Consider the following 22,062-nt stretch of genomic DNA (forward strand, 5'->3'; position numbering starts at 1 on the left):
AGAACATTACTTTTAATGGATTCTAATATCTCTTTAAAGGCAAACTGGCCAGAAAATGGACTTCAGTTGGCAGAGATATTTTTTACAGCAGAAAAACCAAATGAGTTGGGATTGGCATCCTCTTGGCACTGGATTTCCTTGGTATGATCTGGAAAATGGATTTTTAGTAGTGAAATTTGCAATATAGCTAACGAATTTATATCTATTTAGGCAGAATTTATATCTATTTAGGCAGAAGTATCTAAAATATACTGTTCTTTTAAATTTTCTGTTCTTTTGTTGTGTAACTTTAAAATTCACAAAAAAAGCCAAGCCTGTGTTTTTTTCCTTACTGATGTTCTAACTTCAACTTGCTACAATGCACTGTTTATCTGTATCACCAACCACAGGGAAACATGTATCAATATACTCCTCAGTAGCATCCTACACTAGCAGTATGGCTTAAGGATTCATTCTCAAAGCCCTATCAATCAGGGTTACACCTTTTTTATTTTCCACTAGTTACCTGTTTGTTTGTTTAGTTTGTTTTTCATTTGAGGTAAGATTGGTTTATAAGCCTGCGTTTGGTTACGTGATTCAGGGAACAGGCTCACACCTTCTCAGATGCATGTGACCAGACCACACCCACCACCACCAAAGGCCCATCACTCTTCACCCTAGACCAGCTTTAGCAACTCTGGCCTTCGCTTTTGTTTTAGAAGGATTATCAGAACACAGAGGAAGTATGTCAGTTACGGACTTTGGTGAATAACTTGCAAGAGTTGATCACCTTGCACAGGAAATACAACTGCAAACTGACTCTTTCTGATTTTGAGAAGGTAAAAGTCAAGATTTCCCAGAACTTTTTTTTTTTAAATCATGGTTGTGTGGCTCAATGCTGCGTTCTTACCCTTTCTTTCGGCACCCAGGAGAACACTACCACCATTGTGTTCCGAATGTTTGATAAAGTGCTGGCCCCAGAGCTCATCCCTTCCATCCTAAAGAAGTTTATAAGAGTTTACATGAGGGAGCATGACTTGCAAGAGGAAGAAGTTCTCTTACTGTACATAGAGGTGATGTGTTTTCTAGACCAAGTCTTTTTTCTTTTTTCTCATCAGTGTTTATGTCTTTGAAGAATGTCATGCTTTGCCATTAGGATTTACAGGCCATATCGATTGGTCAGGAGTGGCAGTTAAAACTGCTGGTAATTGGCAACCCTGAGCAAAATGGGGTAAATAATTTGGATTTTATCCAAACTGTTATTATGAAATAGGAGGAGCATGAACTCAGTGCAGTACAGAGTAGCAATTCTTTTCTTGTCGATTGGAATAATCTTGTTGATTGGAATAAGCTGTGATCATCTCTCCAAGAATGTTTCTATTTTACATTTTCTGTACCACATGAGACAGTCATATTTTGGAAATTTTATAGCCTCTGACAGTTGTCCAGTTGTCACAGCTAAGTAGGAATTTTTGTTTATTTAACCCACCCAAAAGAGCTGTTTATTGATGTCTGTGTATGTGTGTTTATTTTCATGAGCATTTCAATGTCAAAAAGTAACTTTCCCTCCCTAGGACCTACTAAAGAGATGTAGTTCAAAGTCCACATCGCTCTTTGAAACAGCATGGGAAGCAAAGGCCATGGCTATCATCGGGTGTCTGTCGGACACAGATGTGAGTGCAGAGTGACTGTTGGCATTGCCCTTTGGTTTTCTTAAGCCTTTTTTCTGATCACGAAATATCATTTATTTGTTTAGGAGAATCTGTATAATGTGAAAAGGAAGAAAAAATTAGAAACCCTAATTCATTAATTATGAAAATAAAAACTTTTCCCAAAAAGACATCACAATCAGATGAATATATTTCCACACTTTTCTATGGCTTGACAAAGCCTTGAGAAATTTAAAAATGTTTATTTTGACTGCCACACTGTTATCAGCAACCATTTTAAAATGTGAATAAAATCATGAAAAATATTTTTAAACAGAGATTTGGAAATAGAGCTATATAACTTAGCTTTCAGCAGAGAAAATACTTTTCTACATTTTTTAAAATAATACAATGGCTCTTTTCTTGAAAAGAGGGTTGATGAGTAATATTAAACTTTTAGTGGTGAATTTACTGATAATTTATGAAAATTAAAAGAAATATCTGCTTCTGCAGACAGAAGATAAAATACTCCCAAACTACCAGGTTAGGTGTGAGACAAAGCAGCGTCATTCATTCACATGAATGAATGAATCCGAGGGTGTGAATCCGAGGGCTGTTCATGATGAGCATATGTCTTTGCAGCTCATATTCGATGCTGTGCTGAAGATCATGTATGCCGCCGTGGTCCCCTGGAGCGCAGCTGTGGAGCAGCTGGTGAAGCAGCACTTAGAAATGGACCATCCCAAGTAAGGGCATTCTCCAGCAAGGATAATAACCTTTGTGTTGGGGTGCTGCCATCCGTTGATGGCTTAAAGGTCTCCCTGGTGCTCTGGGGGGCTAAGTCTTGGCACTAATACTGCTAAGGCCTGAGTTTAATTCCCCACCTGAAAGTGACCCACATGACGCAGCAGATGGCCCTTCCCCCTCCCCCCGTTCTTGGAGTATTTCAATGGATCCACCCATTCTGTTCCCCACACACTCTGTTGAATCCTCTCATACACAAACCCCACCCCTACCCTGCACCTCTGGCCTATCACTCCAATTCTTCTATGCAAAAAGAAAGCATTGATGGTTTTGTAGCCTTCACCATAGCACTTAGTATTTCATAAAAAGACAATCTGTGTTAAATAATAAATTTATTTTCAGAGCCAAGTTACTGCAGGAAAGCTACAAACTAATGGAGATGAAAAAACTTTTGCGTGGCTATGGAATAAGGGAGGTGAACCTCTTAAACAAAGATATAATGGTGAGTACACTATCTGAAGTGTTCGTAAACCCATTATTCCTTCTCTAAGGCAACATGGGAATTTTCATGAGGACTTTAACGGTTAATGGGGCTAGTGTCTCTGTTATTCTCCCTTGGTTCAGATGTAAGTAGTGGCCCTCCCTGGCGGTGCAACGGGTTAAAGCCCAGCACTGCAAAGCTGTCTGCAGCCACTGTAGCATGAGTTTGATCCCCAGCCAGGGAGATAACTCAGGTGGCGCAGCAGACCTCGCCTGTCTCCCTGCTGCTCCCCTCCCCAGTATATTTCACTAGGCCCACCTGTTCTGCTCCCCACTCTGTCTCTGGTGAGTCCTGTCACTCCCCATACCTCTGGCCTGTAACCCCAGAGGTATGCATAAATAAATGTATACATAAATAAATAAATCTTTAAAAAAAAAGAATATAAGGAGGCTGTTGGGTTGTTTAGAGCAATAAGGACAAAAAAATTAAAGGAATATATGAAATCATGTTGTGCATCTTAAATATCTATACTTATTATTTGTTATACTTTAATAAAGTGGGGAGGAGGAGATTTGGATAGGACTGTCAGAATTTTGAAAGGTAAATCATGTTTTTAATTTTCATATAGCTTCTAGTTTTTTTCCTGCATTATTTTAATGAGTATTTTGCCCTTATGAATATAATTTCTGGGTTCTTTGAGACTTTGTAACAGAAATGCATGCACATATTTATATATATATTTTTTTTAAATCTGTTTCAGAGGGTGGTCCGATACATTCTCAAACAAGACGTCCCATCTTCGTTAGAAGATGCTTTAAAGGTGGCCCGGGCCTATATGTTGCCCGATGATGAAATCTACAGTCTTAGGATGATTGACCTGATCAACAGAGAACAGGTATGGAAGCTTTATACTGTCCTTTCTCATGCCTTCTGTGTTAATTAAAGCCCGGAGCACTCAAATTATTCAAATAGATCAGCAAAAAGTAAAGTTTATACCAAGATGAAAGTATCAGGTATTAGATCAGCTGTGGGTTTCTTACCTGGAAGTTTTCTAATGATGTCTTGTGAATAGTTCATAAGCTTTTGTACTCAGACTTGAGTTTTGAGTTTTCAGAATTGGATTGTGGGTTTCTTCGGTGTCTTTAAGTGTCTTTATTTTATGTACTTCTGTAACCATAGGCATGCATAGGAAATCAGCTACTCCTGAGCACAAAGGGTAGCATTTTCATTTTATTTTTTTCAGCTTGCCATCATTATAAATGTAATGGTACATCAGAGAATGTACCATTTTTCCTTCTCTTTTTTTCCTGTTATTATTTTCAGAATGATGTCTTTCCACTTTAGGTAGAAAAGAAACTGTCCTTGCAGGTGTCAGCTGCCACTTCCTTTCTAACCCTGTAGGGTGAAGACTGTATATCTCTGTTGAGGTCTCTGCCTCCTGTCCAGGCTGAGAAAACTGCAGAAAGAGTAATCATTTGGGCACGACTGTCATTACAAGAAGAACCAGATAATTCTGAAGAGGTAAGATTTTCCCTGAATAAAATGTCCACAAATTGAAGTTTTATGGATAATCATCAATAGGGTAGAAAAGATGAACAGTCTCACTGCTAGAATCTCCTAATGTAAAAATTCTTGTGTAAATTTTCTACATAGGAAAAAAACCATTATAGCTACTTTGGAGCAGCGGCTCTATCTGCAAATCAGGATGAATTGGACTTGGTACCCAGAAAAGGCTTTAATAATCCCTTGCAATATAAACAGTGGTTTGCATGGCATAGGACGTAGTCATAACCAGTGTAAATCTAAGGATTTAGAGCCTTGAAACTGAGAAATGGTTTCCAGAGAGCTGACTCTTTCTCTTTAAAAAAAGCTAAATTTTATTTATTTATGCATACAAGAACTGGGGTATAGGCCAGAGTTGCCGGGGCATGAGGGTCTGTGGAGGGTGAAAGGATTCATTAGAGACAGAATGGAAAACAGAACAGGTGAACTGACTGAAATATACTGCTGAGGGAAGCACTGGGGAGACAGGAGAGATATGCCGTGACATGTGGGTCAGCCTCCCTAGCCAGGGATTGAACTCATGCCACACAGGCTGGTGATAGCTTGATAACCCTTGTGCCACCAGAGAGGTCCCAATTCCCTTCTTTGTAGAGATGAGGCATACTTTAATTATTCAGGACAGTTGAGGGGTTTTTTTGTTTGTTTGTTTAATCCTTTCAGGTACCCCCTCACCTTTCTCAATCATTTTTTAACCTCTAAAGAAATGAGATTTTTCTTTAACTCCTAGTAACTTTTTTTATTGTTATGCAGTAGGCATTAGGTTAAATATTTTAAGTGTATTATGCACTTTTAGATCCTGTTATTAGATCCATAAATATTAAGTTCAGAAACTAAAATCTAAAGATAAGTGACTTTTCCAAGGTTCTCAGGGGCAGAATCTCAACTCTAATTTGTGGGGCAGCAGAGTCTGTCCCCACCACCAGTACCCCTCATACAAACATTTGAGTAGTTTGCAGGGCCTCAGCCTTGGGCATTTTATACTTCCTGTTTTTTAGGGAAAGCTTTTTCCTCTTTGGTTTTTCTTCTCTCTTTTAAATCTTTATTCATGTTGGAGATAAGGGTAGTTTCAAAGACCTGTTCTCTAGGCTCAACAAGTTCAGTTGTTTTTCCAGAGAACTTTCAAAAATTTTTTTCAAATAATAAATACAACTGTTAAAAAACGAAAACAAGACCCCCAAGTTCCTGTTGGTTATAGTATAGCTTGAAAGGACATTTGGGAGATTTTCCTACTCTGTGGTCATCCTAATCACACATCTAAGATGTTTTTCATATTCACCGTATATATTTTTTCAATTACAATCCACTTCTCAGCTGCCCAACTCCCTCTAATAGATTTTTTTTTTTGCCTCCATTTTATGTTTTTCTGATTCTCTGGGTTTTCTGAGTTTGTGTGTATATACTGAAATGTCGAATGAAGTGTCTGTTTTATTTTTCACTTTTTAGGACAAGTCCTGGAGAATCTCTGTAGCAAAGACAGCAGTAGACGTTCTTAAACTGCTCTGTGACATCCAGAAAGGTTGGTTCTGCCTCTGTTCCCTCATCTTGGTATGATGTAAATCTCCTTTCCAGAAGGAGTGTCAGTGGCTGTCCCCATCCTCACACAGCTTTTGTGGCTCCTCTGGTCCTATTCACTCCACCCATTTTCCTTCATGAAATGTCTTCTTGCCTTATTATTTTGATCATCATTATAAAAACAGAACCATCTAAACTCAGCCTATCCCTTGTTTATATGCTCCAGGAGCTATTTCATTCTAGCTGGATCCACTCATGAGTCATATCTCACATTCTGATTTGGTCACTTCTCATTTCTAAATGACCAGTGGAAAAAAGTCCATTTAACTTGGGCTTAAACAGTCAACAAGTAACTCTTAAAAAAAGAAAAGCCACACTATCTCAGAAAATTTACCATTTCTCTTGTAACCCATATAATTCTTTTGTACCCACAAAAGAATAATCAGATTTTATTTTGTGTTTAAATTGTCTTTATCGGCAACTGAAAAGAACTAGTGGAGACTTCAGAAAAGCAAAACTAATTAAAATCTTGGCTGTTAGGAATTCTGAGTATGTGGGAACTTGATGTCTACTGTAACTTTAAAAAATTCACTTACAGATGAACCACAGAGGATGGAGGAATGTGAAGAGAACTTGAGATTGTTTAAAATGATTGCTAGCCTACAGGTAAAGTTGTTGAACTACAGTATCCAGTATCTTTTGGCTAATCCATGCATTTGACACAGTGATCAGTCCCTCCCTAAAATTTTCTGTACTAGCCTTCAAGTAAACTGTACTAGACTTTTGGTAGACTAGTGTTCATTTTCTGTCCCTTTTCAAACAACTATTGAGATGTAATTAACACACCATATATTTCAGCTATTTAAAGTGTGTAATTCACTGGCTATTGGTGTATTGCATTACTATTTTAAATGGTGACAAAATATGTACTCCATGAAATATGCTGTTTCACTCGTTTTTCATTGTGTAGTTTAGTGGCGTTCATTACAGTGGCATTTTCACGAAATCATCCCCACCATTACCCTGCTTTCCATTACCTCAGATGGGCTAACGTTACGGTTTTTATTTTCCAGTCTTTTCTAAGAAAATTTCTTAGTTGAAAGATTTACTATGCAGTAACTTTTCTTTGGAAAATAACCTAGAGTTTCACTTCTGCTTTTTACCATTATCTTGTTTTTCCACAGTGCTTGTCAAGAGTATATTTTGTTCTGTTTTTTTTGTTTTGTTTTGTTTTTTGTTTTTTTGCTTTTGGTTCTCTTTCCTATTTTATTTTCCAGCCTTTTCATAGTGTTGTACCTTTTTTTGTTTGTTTGTTTTTTGTTTTTTTAAAGATTTTTATTTGTGCATACAGAAGTGGGGTACAGGCCAGAGGCTCAGGGGCGGTGAGAGGCTTCACCAGAGACAGACTGGGGAGCAGAACAGGCAGATCCACGAAGTACACTGCTGAGGGGAGCAGCGGGCGGGTCAGGAGAGGTCTGCCACGCCATGTGGTCACCTCTGGGGCATGCAGGACTCAAACTCATGCGGTAGTGGCTTTAGCTTCTCAATGCTGTGCTTTAACCCGCTACCAGGGAGGGCCTTTTTTTTTTTTTTTTTTTTAAGGTTTATTTATGCATTCAAGAGCTAGGATACAGGCCAGAGGTACAGGGGTCCAGAGAGGTGGGAAAGGAAGGGGTAAGAGGACTCAACAGAGACAGAATATGAAACAGAACAGGTGGATTGACTGAAATCTATTGCTGAGAGAAGCAACAGATGAGACAGGAAAGGGTTGCTGCACCAAGTGAGTCAGCTCCCTGGCCAGGGGATTGGACTCATGCTGCAGTGGCTGCCAGTGGATTCATAGTGCTGAGACTTAACACTTTGCACTACCATTTGTCACTTTTATAACTTGAAATGTAAAGTAGGTCTTCAATTTTTTAGAGCCTGGGATCTTTGAGGGAGAATTAGGGGCAATTTAAGATACACCTGGATGATTCCTCCAAACACACTTGCTGTTCTGTCCTGATTGCCTCATGCAGGAGAACTTTGAAGTCTTCCTGGCATTTGAAGACTACGGCAGCAGCTCTCTGATAGCAGAGCTCCGAGAACAGTACATAGAAGCTCACAAAGTGGCCCAGGCTGAACACAAACCCAATAGCACCACTGAGGCTCGGGCCACAGCAGGGAGCAGCCTAAGCACCCTGGCAAAGCTGCACAGACAGGCACTGGCCCTACAGGTGTCCATGCATGAGCTGGAGGCCGAGCTGGCCTGGAGGGCCTTGAAGGATGGGAATGTCACAACAGCGCTGGAAAAATGCAGGTGACCTTGCACAGCTGTTCTGAAGATAACCTTGACTTCACAGTGACAGGGAGAGGACCCATGACACTTTCATTGTCGTGAAAGTGCTGTGCACATGTGGGCCAGAAAGCAGCAGATAGGATGCAAGCAGCAACCAGGGTGCAGTGGGCACTAGAGCCACTGAACTGGTCACGCTGTGCCCCCTGGCGTTCATGGTGTCCCAGTGAGTCCAAAAGCAATAGAGACATTTTAAATATTGATGGGTTTTATTTAATCTAAGAAAGGTGGCTACACCTGCTTTCATTCTGAGTGTTCTGACTTATGGCACTCTTTTTCTTCTCAGGGGCTTGTTTCAGTACCACCGCGATGCTGACACTGGGAGGTGGCTGTTTCTGATGTGTCAGAAGCTGTGTCACATGTTGGCCAACAAAGTCCCAATGGTGATCCAGGGGCTGAATCTCCCTTCCGAGATCTATGATCTGGCGTGCCAGGCTGCCACCATCTGCAGTCCAGGTGAGAGTCCTGCTGGACACAGCTCTGTGTACTCCCTCATCACAGACTTTCTCTCAAATGTGTCTGTGACAACAGGACATGGCAGTAACTGGAGGCGTCACCTTGCGTTTACAAAGAGACTGTTGTCACACATCCTCAGTGGGGATAACTGGTCAGCATTATTTCCAAAACTACCGGTGTCTTTTCTGACAGTTGATGATACTCATTTTGAGATAACTATGAAATAAAGATGCTGTGACCCATCTCACTTTCCAGCCAGTTGCGGGCAGAGAATCAAGTCGCATTATGTAGGACAGTTAAACCTACTGGCCTTTTCTCCGTTGGCCTTCCTTACAATTGTTAACAATAAATAAAAGATTTTATTATTAATCAAAAGTGAGAGTTTTAGTTGTTTTTCTTTCAGATATGTTACTTGATGCGCTAGAACTGTGCAAATACACCTTGACAGCTGTCCAGCTTTCCTGGCAGTGCCAGATGGATGATGGTGGCATTCTGATGAAAGTAAGTAAGATGAAAGTAACTTTGTTTTTAAACAAAACCCCACTGATCCGTTGTTCTCCAGATCTTCTGTATAATTTACAAAAATATTAACTCCACCTCTTGTACTGTCTTATTTTAAAAAGCAGCTGAAGGGCATGAGTCCACTTCTCTTTACCACTCACATTATTGGCATTAGTGACTTCAATTTGCACCATCTTTTGTAACATTAGGCCTCAAACAAGGCCTTTCCTGATATTGTCATCACCTCAGAGTTTCATTTGTGTTGTTTTTTTTTTTCTTTTAAAAGATTTTATTTATTTTTTGTGTAGAACTGGGGTGCTAGGCCAGAGGCGCAAAGGGCGAGAGGATTTCACCAGAGACAGAGCGGGTAGCAGAGCAGACTGATTGACTGAAATACACTGCTGAGGGAAGCAGTGAGCAAGACAGGAGAGGTCTGCTGTGCCATGTTTGATCCCTGGCCAGGGATCAAACACAGGCCTTCAAAGTGGTAGTGCTGAGACTTAAACCTTAGGCCATTGGGAAGGCCTCCTAGCAGTTTCATTTCAACTGGCCTTGTAACTAGGCTGAAGAAGACTACATAGTCTTATGTCACCATCAAACTGTGTTTGGCTATAATACACTGTTCTTGCCCTAAGCTTCTGCTTGGTGTTGGTCTCTGTGTCTTAGAGTGTACTCACTTGTCTCTCCTCTGGATGGCTTGGTATTTAGACTGCATTTGGAACTCAGAAAGATCCCTATGAGGAGTGGTCCTACAGTGACTTCTTCAGTGAAGATGGGATCGTGCTCGAGTCCCACATGGTGCTGCCTGTCATTTATGAATTGATTTCGTCACTCATGCCTCCAGCTCCAGATGGTAACTTTCTTCTGTATCGTTATTTTCACATAATTTGCTTTATACAAGTTTAAGCACCAGAGGTTTGCAACTAGCAGTACACGTAGTAATGTGGAAGAACCTCACAGGCATATATGGTTGACTAAAGAAGACAGACACAGAGCGTTCATTGTAGCATTCATTGACAGAAAAAGTAAGGACAGGCAAGAATGAATGAAGCCCTCTTGGAAGTTGAGGTGATTGTAATGACTCTGGGGTGGGTGATGACTACAGGAGGGTATGAGGGGACTCCTAGGGTATTGGTAATCCTTTTCTGATAAGGATGCCATTGCATGGGTGTATTCCATTTACAGAGATCTGTCAAGTTGTACTTTTTTTCTTTTTTTAAGATTTATTTTTGCATACAGAACTGGGGTGTAGGGGCGATGAGAGGATTCACCAGACAGTGGGGAGCAGAACAGGCCAACTGACGGAGTACACTGCTGAGGGGAGCAGTGGGCTGGTCTGCCACGCCATGTGGATCACCTCTGGGGCAGGGGTCAAACTCGTGCTGAAGTGACTAGGTTCTTAGTGCTGTGCTTCAACCCGCTATACCACCAGGGAGGGCTTCAATTTGTACATTTAACTGGGATCTGCATGTGTATTTGACCTTTCTTTTAGGAGCATTTTGCTTTAGAATATTAATAATAGCCCAAAATTTAAATATCTCCAGGAAAATGCACCTGTTAAGAGTTTTTTTACTTTATTCTCAACTCCAGAAAGCAAGCAACATCCCCTGGATTGCACGAGTTTGCCATACTACTCAATCAGTGAAGGTATTTGACATTGGAAATGTACAACCTTGTATTAAGATCTTATAAAGTTATAAATGTGACTATGAATCCTGAACACCAACCTGATTTAAAGTACTAGTGTACTAATATGATTTTACTATTACATTGTTATTCTTCCAGAAGATCAGGAAGTTATGTCCTTTCTCTTACAGCCTTAATATTTATAAATCTGTCCTTAAGTCTTGGTCTTCCAAAGGGAGAGATAATCTTCCTCAGCAAAGGTGGAAGCATCTCAGTTAGAATAGACAAGTTACCATCCAAATGTCTCATTATCTGCTCGACTTAGTTATAATCTGATTTAATTCAAGCCTCAAGTGAATGTGCTCATTTACTAACTTTGAGACATAATGCTAAGAGAGCTCCCTGCTTTGAAGTAGTAGGCTGTCCCTGAAAAGTTTCCAATAACAAATCTTTCTTTTAGAAATCTGAGCATTAATTGATACATTTTATCTTACAGGAGATAACCTTGTCTTACCTATTACAAGTTCCATCTCCTCCCTGCTTCAGAATCTTCAGGAATCCAGCCAGTGGGAGTTGGCCCTGGGATTTATAGTGGGTACTTTTGGTATCTGTCTGCAGCACTCTGTGTCAAACTTCATGAATGCCAGTTTGAGTGAAAAGGTATGATTTCAAGAACAAAGGCTTTCACTCTGGCTGAAGAGAGAACAAAGGCATTGGGAAACAGAGAAATTCAGAGTTCATGTTTTCCTACTTGGGAATTGCTAGCAAGGAAATCCATCTTGTGTCCAATTTAAGAAATAGTTGTTGAGCCTCTGCTGAGATTCAGGTCTAGTTCAAGGTGCTTGGTCACATTTTCACACCCATTGTTTACAACAACCCCATATCTCCGTTTCTCAAATGAGGAAACTGATTCAAGGAGGTTTTCTGTTGTGTTGGCAAGTCCCCTCATTCCATGCCCGGTGACCACACTGGGTCACAGTTCTCTATTTACTGTTTGTTTTATTATAGCCCAAAATACCTGGTATCCTTGAGAAGATTCTAGAACACAACCTGCCTGTTGATGACTGTCTTATGAAACTTGCCTCAGAGGCAATTATTTTCACTTCTACTAATCCTATTAATAGTGATTAAATGCATGGACATGTTTTTTAGTCAATTTTATTGAACGGACAGCTTTTTAAATTAAAATGCACATGAGTTAAGTGTATCAGCCAGTGTTTGCGTGTCCATCAATGCTCTAATCAAGACTTAAGAGGTTCTTTTTGCCTCCTGTCAGTTCGCCCCCAGCTTCCTGTCCTTACAGATTGAGGTTTTTGCATATAATGAGGACTTCTCAAAGTTCCTGATCTTTAAAAAGAGTTTCCAGACTGATACATAGAAATGGACCTAAAGATTCTTTTTGTTCTTTTCTAAAAGTTATTTGGAGAGGCCTCCTTGGTCAAATCAAGGCACCTTGTGATGGACTTGAAAGAAAAGGCTGTCACATTTATCAGGGGGAACGCGACAAGACTGCTTCACAAGGTGAGTGGTCTTGATGCATGCTCTTCTATGTTTCATTTCGTCTCAGCAGTGCACATGGTTCAGCCCCTAGTGTTCTGTTCAAAACTTCAAGAACCTTCATTGCTCATCAATGCTGGTGGGTTTTTTTGTTTTTTTTTTTTTTTTAAAGATTTATTTATTTGTTCATACAGAACTGGGGTACAGTCCAGAGGCTCAGGGGCAGTGAGAGGCTTCACCAGAGACAGAGTGGGGAGCAGAACAGGCAGATCTACGAAGTACACTGCTGAGGGGAGCAGCGGGCGGGTCAGGAGAGGTCTGCCACGCCATGTGGTCACCTCCGGGGCAGGCGGGAATCGAACTCATGAGGAAGTGGCTTTAGCTTTTCAGTGCTGTGCATTTACCCGCTGCGCCACCAGAGAGGGCCGCTGGTGGGTTTTTAACTATAGTTGTTGACAATCCATTATTATCACTTTTATGAAGTGATAGCAAATTTTTCCCCTCCCCTCCCAAGTTTAGCTGTTCATTTGAGGGATTACAGCATTCCAGTGATCCTAGCATACACATCCATGAGACATATATATGAAAATGCAGTTGTGTATTCTGTTTTGCAACCCTTCTTTCACCTCCTTTAATCTTCAAGTCTAATCATTACGGAATGAGGACAGGGCCTGACATTAACAACAATCATTTCATGTTGCATTTTCTGAATCTTTTCCTGTGTCTTCATGGGAAATACTTGATTCAGAATTTTCTAGAATTTCAGTGCCTAGCAGATATGACTTTGCGACATCACATTTTGCCTTCTGGTGCTCACTCAAGTATTAAGTAAAATTGCCCTTAATAATGAGTCTTGTGCCAAACAGATCAGTTCTATTTTTAGTCTGTTTTTAGTTAATTTTGTATGTGTTGTCAGATAAGGAAGGATCCCATGTCTTCTTTTTTTTTTTTTTTTTGGCACATGGATATCCAGTTTTCTCATCACCACTTGTTGAAGAGATTTTTTTCCCCCATTAAGTGGTCTTGGCACCATTATTGAAGATCATTTGATCATATATGTATTATTCCTGGGTGCTCTATTCAATTCTGTTCGTTTATTTGTCTTTCTGCCAATAGTGCACTGTTTTGATTACTGCAGTTTTATGTAATGTTTTAAAATCAAACTGTAGGTGCCTTATTAGCACAGTAGGTAGTACATTAATCTCACAAAGTCAGCAAGTATGAGTCTTCAACAAATAACTTTCGAGTATCTTGGACAGGAGATGGTTCACAGTCATTTTCTCTAAAGGGGAGCAGAGAAATAGGGTCATAACAGGAGGAAATCCTTTTTTTACCTTCAAGAGGTGGGAACACTCAGGCATTCAACAGACAGGGAAACATTAATGGTGGTGAGATAGAGGGGACCCTCTCAAGAACAAGCCCTAGAGAAGATAAGAGGGCATGGGGCAAGTGAAGGGGTTAGCCTGAGGTGGGCAGAGGCAGTTGGTTACAAGAGGAAAAGCCAAGTAGCTCTCTGCTATTCCTTCCCATTTCTCTGTGAGGTAAATTCTCCCTGATTGAGAACTAGGAAGGGGAATAATGCTGGGATTTGAAGAAAGGTGATGAACTAGTCATGCAGAGAGAAGAGATACGGGTTCTCTGTGCATTGAACTTATCAAAAAAGTTCCTAAATTTATAACAAAAGCAATAAAGGGTATTGAACTTAAGTGGAACAATTGAAACTGTTACTCTAAGTAGCTTCATGGAAAGACTGGTCTTCTGTAGGTTTGTAACTAAGCTTAGTGACAAGCCATTAGACTTAATTCTGTTCTGTTGGTGAAGAAGTGGCCTTTCTTGGGGCTCTCTTCCTGCAGGTCTTTAACTGCCGTCAGGTGGACCTCGACTTGGCTCTGGGATACTGCACTCTCTTACCCCAAAAAGAAGTGTTCGAAAATCTCTGGAAGCTCATCGATAAAGCTTGGCAGAATTACGACAAAATTTTGGTATGACCAAAGAACACACATTCCATTATTGAAGTATTTAAGCTTTAGGGAAGAAATGAAGTTGACTTTGGTGCCAGATCTTAAAGGTTTAGCAAAGGAAGTGGCAGGCTCACTAACTTGTGTTCTACCATCTCTTCTTTCACTGGTGACATGCAGATGAATGTATGTGCAGGTCAAAAGAATTACAGTATTTTTTACTTTTTATGATCTGTGTGCAGCCATAGGCCCTCCCTCCTTACACTTAGGCTTGTATGTTTCACACCACAAACCTGTGAGCCAGTTCTTTCCTATAGGATGTTTATTGAATTCAAAACTCTCATGTTATTTGTTTTAAAATACGCCTTTTGTGAGGGGTTTTGTTTGCAGGCTAGCTAACTTTTTTTTTTTTTTTAAAGATTTATTTATGCATACAGAGCTTGAGTGCAGGGGTGGTGAAAGGATTCTCTAGAGACAGAATGGGGAACAGAGCAGGGAGATCGACAAAGTACTCTGCTAAGGAGAGCAGCAGAGAGAGGTCTGCTGTCCCATGTGGGTCACCTCCCTGGCTGGGGATAGAACTTGCACTAAAGAGGCCGCAACTAGCTTCACAGTGCTGTGCTTTTAACCCATTTTGCCACCAGGGAGAGCCCTCTTTTTTTGTTTGTTTGTTTGTTTGTTTGTTTGTTTTAAAGATTTATTTATGCATACAAGAACTGAGCTGTAGGCTAGAGTTGTGGAGGTATGTGTGAGAAGATTCACCAGAGAGAAGAACAGGTGTATCTACTGAAATTTACTACTGAGGTGAGCAGCAGGCGAGACAGGAAAGGCCTGCTGTGCCCTGTGGGTTAGCTCCCTGGCCAGGGATCGAACTCATGTTGCACTGGCTGCCAATAGCTTCATAGTGCTGAGACTTAACCCCTTGTGGCATCAGAAAGGCCCCCAGACATGACCTTTATTAAGAAGGAAAATTGTTCTAAATTGCGTCATAGTAAAAAACACAATGACCTCTATTATACATCGTTTGTGTGCACAAAGCAATATTTAGCACCCCACACATTTAGCACAGAAATTGGACAGCTCTTGTGCTTGGGTTCTGTATGTAGAAGATTAGAACATAACTCTGCTTGCAGCTGAGTTTTAATTGTTTTATTTTTTGCAGGCAATATCTCTGGTGGGCTGTCAGCTGGCCAGTCTCTGTCAGGACATAGAAATGGAGCTGAAGTTTCGTGAGCTCAGTACTGATGCTCTATGGGGTATCCGTCTTGGTAAACTTGGCGTGAGTGGTCTTAGTTTCATCCATTCTAATGATAACTCAGTTGGAAAATTGACATTTTTTTTAAGATTTATTTATTTATGCATACAGAACTGGAGTACAGGCCAGAGGTGCAGAGGGTAAGAGGATTCACCAGAGACAGAGTGGGAAGCAGAGCAGGCAGATCAACAAAGTACACTGCTGAAGGGAGCAGTGGGTGGGTCAGGAGAGGTCTGCTGCGCCATGTGGATCACCTCCAGGGCCGGGGCTCACACTGAAGTGGCTATGGCAGTTTGCAGTGTTGCTCTTTAACCCGTTGTGCCACCAATTTTTAGTTTCTGTTTTTAAGATTTATTTATGCATACAGAACTATGGTACAGTTCCGAGGCGCCAGGGGGTCATGAGAGCATTCACCAGAGACACAGTGGGGAGCAGAACAGGCCAACTGATGAAGTACACTGCTGAGGGGAGCAGAGGACAAGACAGAAGAGGGCTGCCATGCCATGTGGGTCAGCTCGCTGGCAGTGGGGATCGAACTTGTGCTGCCGTGGCTTTGGAGAACTTTGTAATGCTTCAACCTGTTGCACCAACAGGGAGAGCCCCATTGTTCTGTATTTTTGAGGAAATTGAAGGAGGCTTGACATTTTCACCAGGTTAGCTTTCTCAGCTATAGGAATATGTCAACTATTCATTGACAGTTTATGCTATCTCAGGCCTAACATTTTTAGCCTTATACTTTTGTCATGCTATTTGGTTAAATATCATAAAGATAATGTTAAAATGAGCACCCAGCTGGACCAAGCTTTGAGAACTCCTTCTAGGGAAGAGTAAGTGGTCCTCATTTTTCACTTGGCAAAACAAATACAATCCTGTATTCTTTGCAAATAGTTGACTTATCAGGAATATAATTACTGAAAAAATGGCTTATGTTTTCGAGCCTCTTCCCACTGCAGGAACAGGACTGGCATTCCATTGTCCCTAATGACCAGATTTATTGATGAAAAGCCAGGGAGAGATTGATCTAAGAAAGATATCCAGATATACCTGGAATCTCAGAATAATGGTGGAGGACTAGGATACAATACCGAGCAATTAAAAAAAAAAGTGCATTTCAGCTTAGGGGCCTTTTGTATTTTGCTCTTTTTATTCTAGATTTCTTTTCGACCAGTTTTCAGACAACATTTTCTCACCAAGAAAAGCCTCATTAAAGCCCTTGTGGAAAATGTAGATATGGACACAAACCTCATTCTAGAATATTGCAAGTAAGTTCTCTAAATTTTAATGATGTTTCTGCTATTAGCTAACTGAGAATCCTTACTTGCAAGAACATGGCATAAAGATAATTGCCTGGGTTCCAGAGATGCTTACCTCTGAGTAAATCCAAAACCAGGTTAAATCTGCTTTAATTCCGTTTAGTGTTTCCCAAACTTGACTTATGATAAGCATAATCTGAACACTGGTTTAAAATAAAGATTCCTGGGCCCCACCCTAGTGGGGGACGGCAGGTCTGCAAGGAGGTTGGGTAAGTGTGGAACTGGCTCCAGCTGATCCTCATGAACAGGGAAGTTTGGGAATATTCCTCTGAGCAATTAAACTTCTAAATCAGATCAACCTAGGACCAGGTCATCTTAAACTAAATACTAGTGGAAAGTCGAATGATTTAGGATTTTTAAAAGTCATTAGTAAATTAAAACAATTAAGGCTTATTGTATTACTTACAGGTACAGTTTACTGTGATAAGGGGGAATAAATGATTTTTAGTGTACATTTCAGATTTTTTTTTAAAGACTTATTTATTTATGCATACAGAACCTGGGTACAGATCAGAGGTGCAGGGGTGGTGAGAGGCTTTACCAGAGACAGAGTGGGGAGCAGAACAGTCAGATCAATGAAGTACACTGCTAAGGGGAGCAGCAGGTGAGACAGGAGAGCTCTGCTGCGCCATGTGGATCACCTCCAGGGCAGGGATTGAACTTGCACTGACATGGCTTACACTGCCAGCTTGCAGTGCTGCGTCCTAACCTATGGCGCCACCAGGGAAGGGCCTATTTCATATGTTTCTAATAAACAAGATAACTAGTTTGCTGGCACATTGTGAATTTCAAAGTGCCTTCATGCACATCATTTAACTTTTACAATTTCTGTTCATAATATCACCAATTTATTCACGAGAAAACAAACCTGTGTGTTTGACCTGCTCCAGGTTTAGCACTTAAGTGACCACTTCCAAAATACTAAGTGTCTGAGAGTCCTCAGCCAACTCGTGAGAAGTCAATCAAATATGAGTCATTGATAATGAGGCTTCTAGACTAGTTTCCAGGGGCCAGAGGTGGCCTCTCGGGAGCACAAACTATTGTGGGGGGAAATCAGGTGTAGGCCAGAGGGACAGGGGGTGAATGAATTCACCAGAGACAGCATAGGGAGCAGAACAGGTGGATTTATTAAAATGCACTGCTAAGAGGAGCAGTGGGCAAAGTGGGAGTGGTCTGCTGCACCGAGGGGCCTGAGACTATTTTTACTCCAGGCATCATTGATTGATTGGGGTTACTAGTCCTCACTTTGTCCTGACTGAGGATGTGAATTAGCATAAAGGGTCACCAGCTCTTCAGAACATCAGCATAATGTCCAGGTTCCCAGAGAGTCCTACCCACTCCCTTTATCCATTCAGTCCTCCCAAACTTTCCTGCTGGGCAAGAAATGGGGAATTCGTTTTTAAATTTAGTGATGATGGCCAGTTATTGACCACTCTGAAAGAACAAAAATAGGCCCTTCTTAACATGTGGCGGCTGCAAACCCAGAATGGCTGCTGACCCTGTCTCTTCTTTGAACTCCCTCTAAGTACCCATTGTGCCATCAGGGAGGGCCCATCAGTCATTCTTTATAGTCAAACCATCACTGTCTTATTAATAGAGCTGAGAAAAGTATTTCCATTATCAATGGGTCTCTGCTAGCCTGATTGTTAATCAGAAAACCTGTATCGTTTTTTCTAATCCAGATAGAACCTATTAAAGTCCAAGTCCCACATGATCCGCATACCTCATAGAGGATAATTGCTGTTGAAAAAGTTTGGATCTACATTGCTTATGGTTTTCCCCTACATGCTTACTGACTTGTGTTTTTTGTTTTTGTTTTTGTTTTTATTGTTTTTCTTGAATCATTGTAACCCCGATGGTTCTCCCACCATCTTATTACCAGTGACCATCACATATTCCCTTATGTTCTTCCCGCCTTTGTTTTTTGGAGTTTTCGTTTTTAAGATTTATTTGTTTACAGTGCTTACAGAACTGGAGTACAAGCCAGAGGTGTGGTGGGTGAGAAGATTCACCAGAGGCAGTAGGGGACAGAACAGGCAGATCTACTGAAATAACACTGCCCGGTGGAGCAGCGGGCGGGTCAGGAAAGGTCTGCCATGCCATGTGGCTCATCTACCTGGCGGGGGATCAAACTCGTGCTGCAGTGGCTTCGGAGAGCTTCATAATGCGATATTTTAACTCACTGCACCACCAAGGAGAGCCCCTCCCTCCCCTGTTTTGACCTTTCTCTTTCCCCTCCCTTGCTGTATGCCTCAGATCATGACATGTGCCTTTTTTCAGTTTATCAAAAATGCCATCATATTTCACATCCCATTATGGAGCCTGCATCCTGCATTTCATAATATGTCCTGAGATGAGCTCACGTATTCTTCTTCCCATCTGGTGTTCCTCTGTAGGAGCAAGCTACTCTGATGAAGGATGGTGTCATTTCCCATCCAGCTATCCTCAACAATGACTTATATGAGTACTGCCTTATGTGTTTGTCCTGGCTGCTTATCTGTAAGGTGTGCAAGTGGATGTGCTCAACTAAAGGGCATAAAGTTTTCCATTTAATTGCAAACCATTCCCTGCCTCGTGCTCACCTGGAATGACATCTGATGGCTCAGGCAGTAACCTACTGATGGGTAAATGATCTGAGGGAGAGACAGGACAGTAGGAGGATGAGATGTCCTGATAGAGTGGGCATCAAAGGTGCCTATGCAGGAGTGCCCCCAAGGACGCGAGCCTGATCTTATGCGCCCCTTTCAGCACCTTCCAGCTGGACTGTGATGCAACTCTTCAAATGTTCATTGAGACGCTGCTCTGCAACTCAAATGCCAGCCAGGGCCAGGGAGACACCAGCAGGGAAGCCACAGAGCAGCAGCACCCCAAACTCCTGGCCAAATCTTTGGAGATGGTGCCTTTGTTGACAAGCACAAAAGACCTGGTCATCAGCCTAAGTGGGATCCTGCGCAAGGTAAGGTAGGGCAAGGTGGGGTGCACCTGCTGGGTCATCCCTCTCTTCTGTGATTGGTGATAGTGATGAAGTAAGGACATAAGGCCCATTCTTCTCATGCATTTTTAATTTTGAAACAACTTTCATAGTCCATGCTGTTGAATATAGCAGTTTTCCCCAGATAGCTGAGACATGTACACTTGCTTTGAAGAAGGTCAAACTAGAGAGAAATGTGTAAATCAGAGTGAAATTTTCTTATCACACCACTCCCCATAGATAAAAATGTCAGTAGCTTGGTGACTATTGAGACAACTATACTCTCCTGTTCTCGTTTTTAACTTCCAGCGTGATTACATGGAAGTACATGCACATTTTTCTTATGTGTAACACGCATTTTTACAATTCCATTAAATAGGTGGACTCCACTATGCTTCATCCGGCCTTTTTGAATGGGCATTTACATTGTTAATTTTCTCATAAATCATTATAATGAATATCTACATACATACATATCTGATTATATTTTTTAGGAGACCTAAGATCTACAACTTTTAGGTCAAGTGGTGGTGTGGTAGGGAATTAAGTGGGTGGGAGGGGATGATTAGATCCCAAGAAATACTCCATTTTTATATCCTGTCTGTAATTCAATTAAAAATTCTAACCTGCTCAAGATTTCGAGGAACCATAGAGAATACCTTCATACGTGTGCTCATTGTTAGTTTTATGAATTTATTTGGCATTTAAGAAAGGTGGGGGGGAGGGAAGTAATGATGTGTAGAAAGAAACAAAGACCAAAGAGAATACTTCCTTTCTTTTTAGGCATGTCTAGATACCACACTATTAATTCTCACATTGTACTATATGGTTAGTGCTAGAATGAAATCCTTTTAGAATTTTTTGCTTGGAGACTCACACTTTGGGTAATGTCATTTCCAAGAAAAAGTCAATTTCTTCCTATTCTGATTTTAACATCATAAATGGGAGAAATAGAATTTTAATGTAAAAATCTTATGAAAGTTGGACATTTACTTTTTTTTTTTTTTTTAGTGCTCTAGGAACAATTCTCTATTAAAACAATATTGCCTGGTGGAAAGTAGCTATTGAGACATTTTAAAGTGTGTGTGTTTACCTAATTGAGCTAATTTTAGGGATGAGAAAATTTTTATTTATTCATTTTTAAAGAACAGTAAGATTTTGCGCTTGTAATCTGTGCTGATGAACATAACTGAATAAATCCTATCAGAATTGTGTCATCTCAACTTTTGATTTTTTGTCTTCATACAGTTGAATCCCTATGATTATGAAATGATTGAAGTTGTCCTGAAAGTTATAGAAAGAGCCGATGAAAAGATAACCAACATTAATATTAATCAGGTATAATATACTTTACAGACTTTAAAATGATATTTTTATTTGTATCAGAAAAATCTAATGTCTTTCTGGATGATATTTGAGCTCCCTTTATATTCCACATTTTATCCTGGCTCCTTTTCATTATTTTTTTAATTATGTTTATTGAGGTAGTATTGGATTACAGTGCTGTATATGTTTTAGGAGTACCAAATCACCCTCTACACCCACCACCAAAGCCCAAGTAATCCTTCACTGTTGGGAATTGAATCCCATTCCCACTTTGCTCCAAGTACCTACATTTTCCTTTTGGTAGCCTCCTTTCTACTGTTAGATTTCAAGAATCTGGTTTGGTTTCACTTGTCCTGTATTTCTTTATTCTACCTGTGAATGAAATCATCTGTCTCCTTCTGTCTTCCTCTTTCAGATTTATTTCATTTAGTATAATCTCTTGCAGTTCTGTCTATGTTGTAGAAAATGGCAAGAGCTCATTGTGTATACATACTACATCTTGTTAATCTTCCTGTCTTCTGTTTAGTACTTAGATTATTTCCATAGCTTGGGTGCTGTAATGAACATAGGAGTGTAAATGTCCCTTCAAGCAATTGTTTTATATTCCTTGGGTAGATACCTAGGTATGGACTTTCTGAGTGTTAGTGTAGATCTGTTTTTAATATTTTGAGAAAATTCCATATTGTCTGGACTGGACTAGCCTATGTTCCCACAGTGTTCCACACCCTCACCAACACTTGTTGCTGGTCTTATTTGGCCATCTCAGAGCTACAGAGATATGAGGTCATGTCTCATTGTAATTTTGATCTCCATCTCCTTGATGATGAGTGATGATGAGCATTTTTTTTCATGTGCTAGAGGCCATCTGTAGGTCTTCTTTAGAGAAGTGTCTGTTT

The 22,062-nt window shown here is 40.6% G+C and overlaps 1 protein-coding gene across 1 annotated transcript in view; it reads left to right on the forward strand.

Moving 5' to 3' along the window:
- Positions 1 to 22,062, forward strand: part of KNTC1 (kinetochore associated 1) — a 77,392-nt gene that overhangs the window by 27,456 nt on the left and 27,874 nt on the right. The window contains exons 23-44 of the mRNA XM_012730918.1: positions 40 to 141; positions 699 to 818; positions 909 to 1,052; positions 1,554 to 1,652; positions 2,271 to 2,374; positions 2,775 to 2,874; positions 3,614 to 3,748; positions 4,255 to 4,374; positions 5,860 to 5,932; positions 6,527 to 6,594; positions 7,947 to 8,227; positions 8,550 to 8,719; positions 9,123 to 9,220; positions 9,929 to 10,073; positions 10,811 to 10,867; positions 11,343 to 11,506; positions 12,263 to 12,367; positions 14,197 to 14,325; positions 15,464 to 15,580; positions 16,709 to 16,818; positions 19,618 to 19,825; positions 21,089 to 21,178. Coding sequence (XP_012586372.1) covers positions 40 to 141; positions 699 to 818; positions 909 to 1,052; positions 1,554 to 1,652; positions 2,271 to 2,374; positions 2,775 to 2,874; positions 3,614 to 3,748; positions 4,255 to 4,374; positions 5,860 to 5,932; positions 6,527 to 6,594; positions 7,947 to 8,227; positions 8,550 to 8,719; positions 9,123 to 9,220; positions 9,929 to 10,073; positions 10,811 to 10,867; positions 11,343 to 11,506; positions 12,263 to 12,367; positions 14,197 to 14,325; positions 15,464 to 15,580; positions 16,709 to 16,818; positions 19,618 to 19,825; positions 21,089 to 21,178 — 2,739 coding nt within the window. The remainder of the gene's footprint in view (positions 1 to 39; positions 142 to 698; positions 819 to 908; positions 1,053 to 1,553; positions 1,653 to 2,270; positions 2,375 to 2,774; positions 2,875 to 3,613; positions 3,749 to 4,254; positions 4,375 to 5,859; positions 5,933 to 6,526; positions 6,595 to 7,946; positions 8,228 to 8,549; positions 8,720 to 9,122; positions 9,221 to 9,928; positions 10,074 to 10,810; positions 10,868 to 11,342; positions 11,507 to 12,262; positions 12,368 to 14,196; positions 14,326 to 15,463; positions 15,581 to 16,708; positions 16,819 to 19,617; positions 19,826 to 21,088; positions 21,179 to 22,062) is intronic.

The sequence above is a fragment of the Condylura cristata genome, unplaced genomic scaffold (assembly GCF_000260355.1).
Source record: "Condylura cristata isolate star-nosed mole 26May11 unplaced genomic scaffold, ConCri1.0 scaffold00029, whole genome shotgun sequence".
In the NCBI taxonomy this organism is placed as follows: domain Eukaryota; kingdom Metazoa; phylum Chordata; class Mammalia; order Eulipotyphla; family Talpidae; genus Condylura; species Condylura cristata.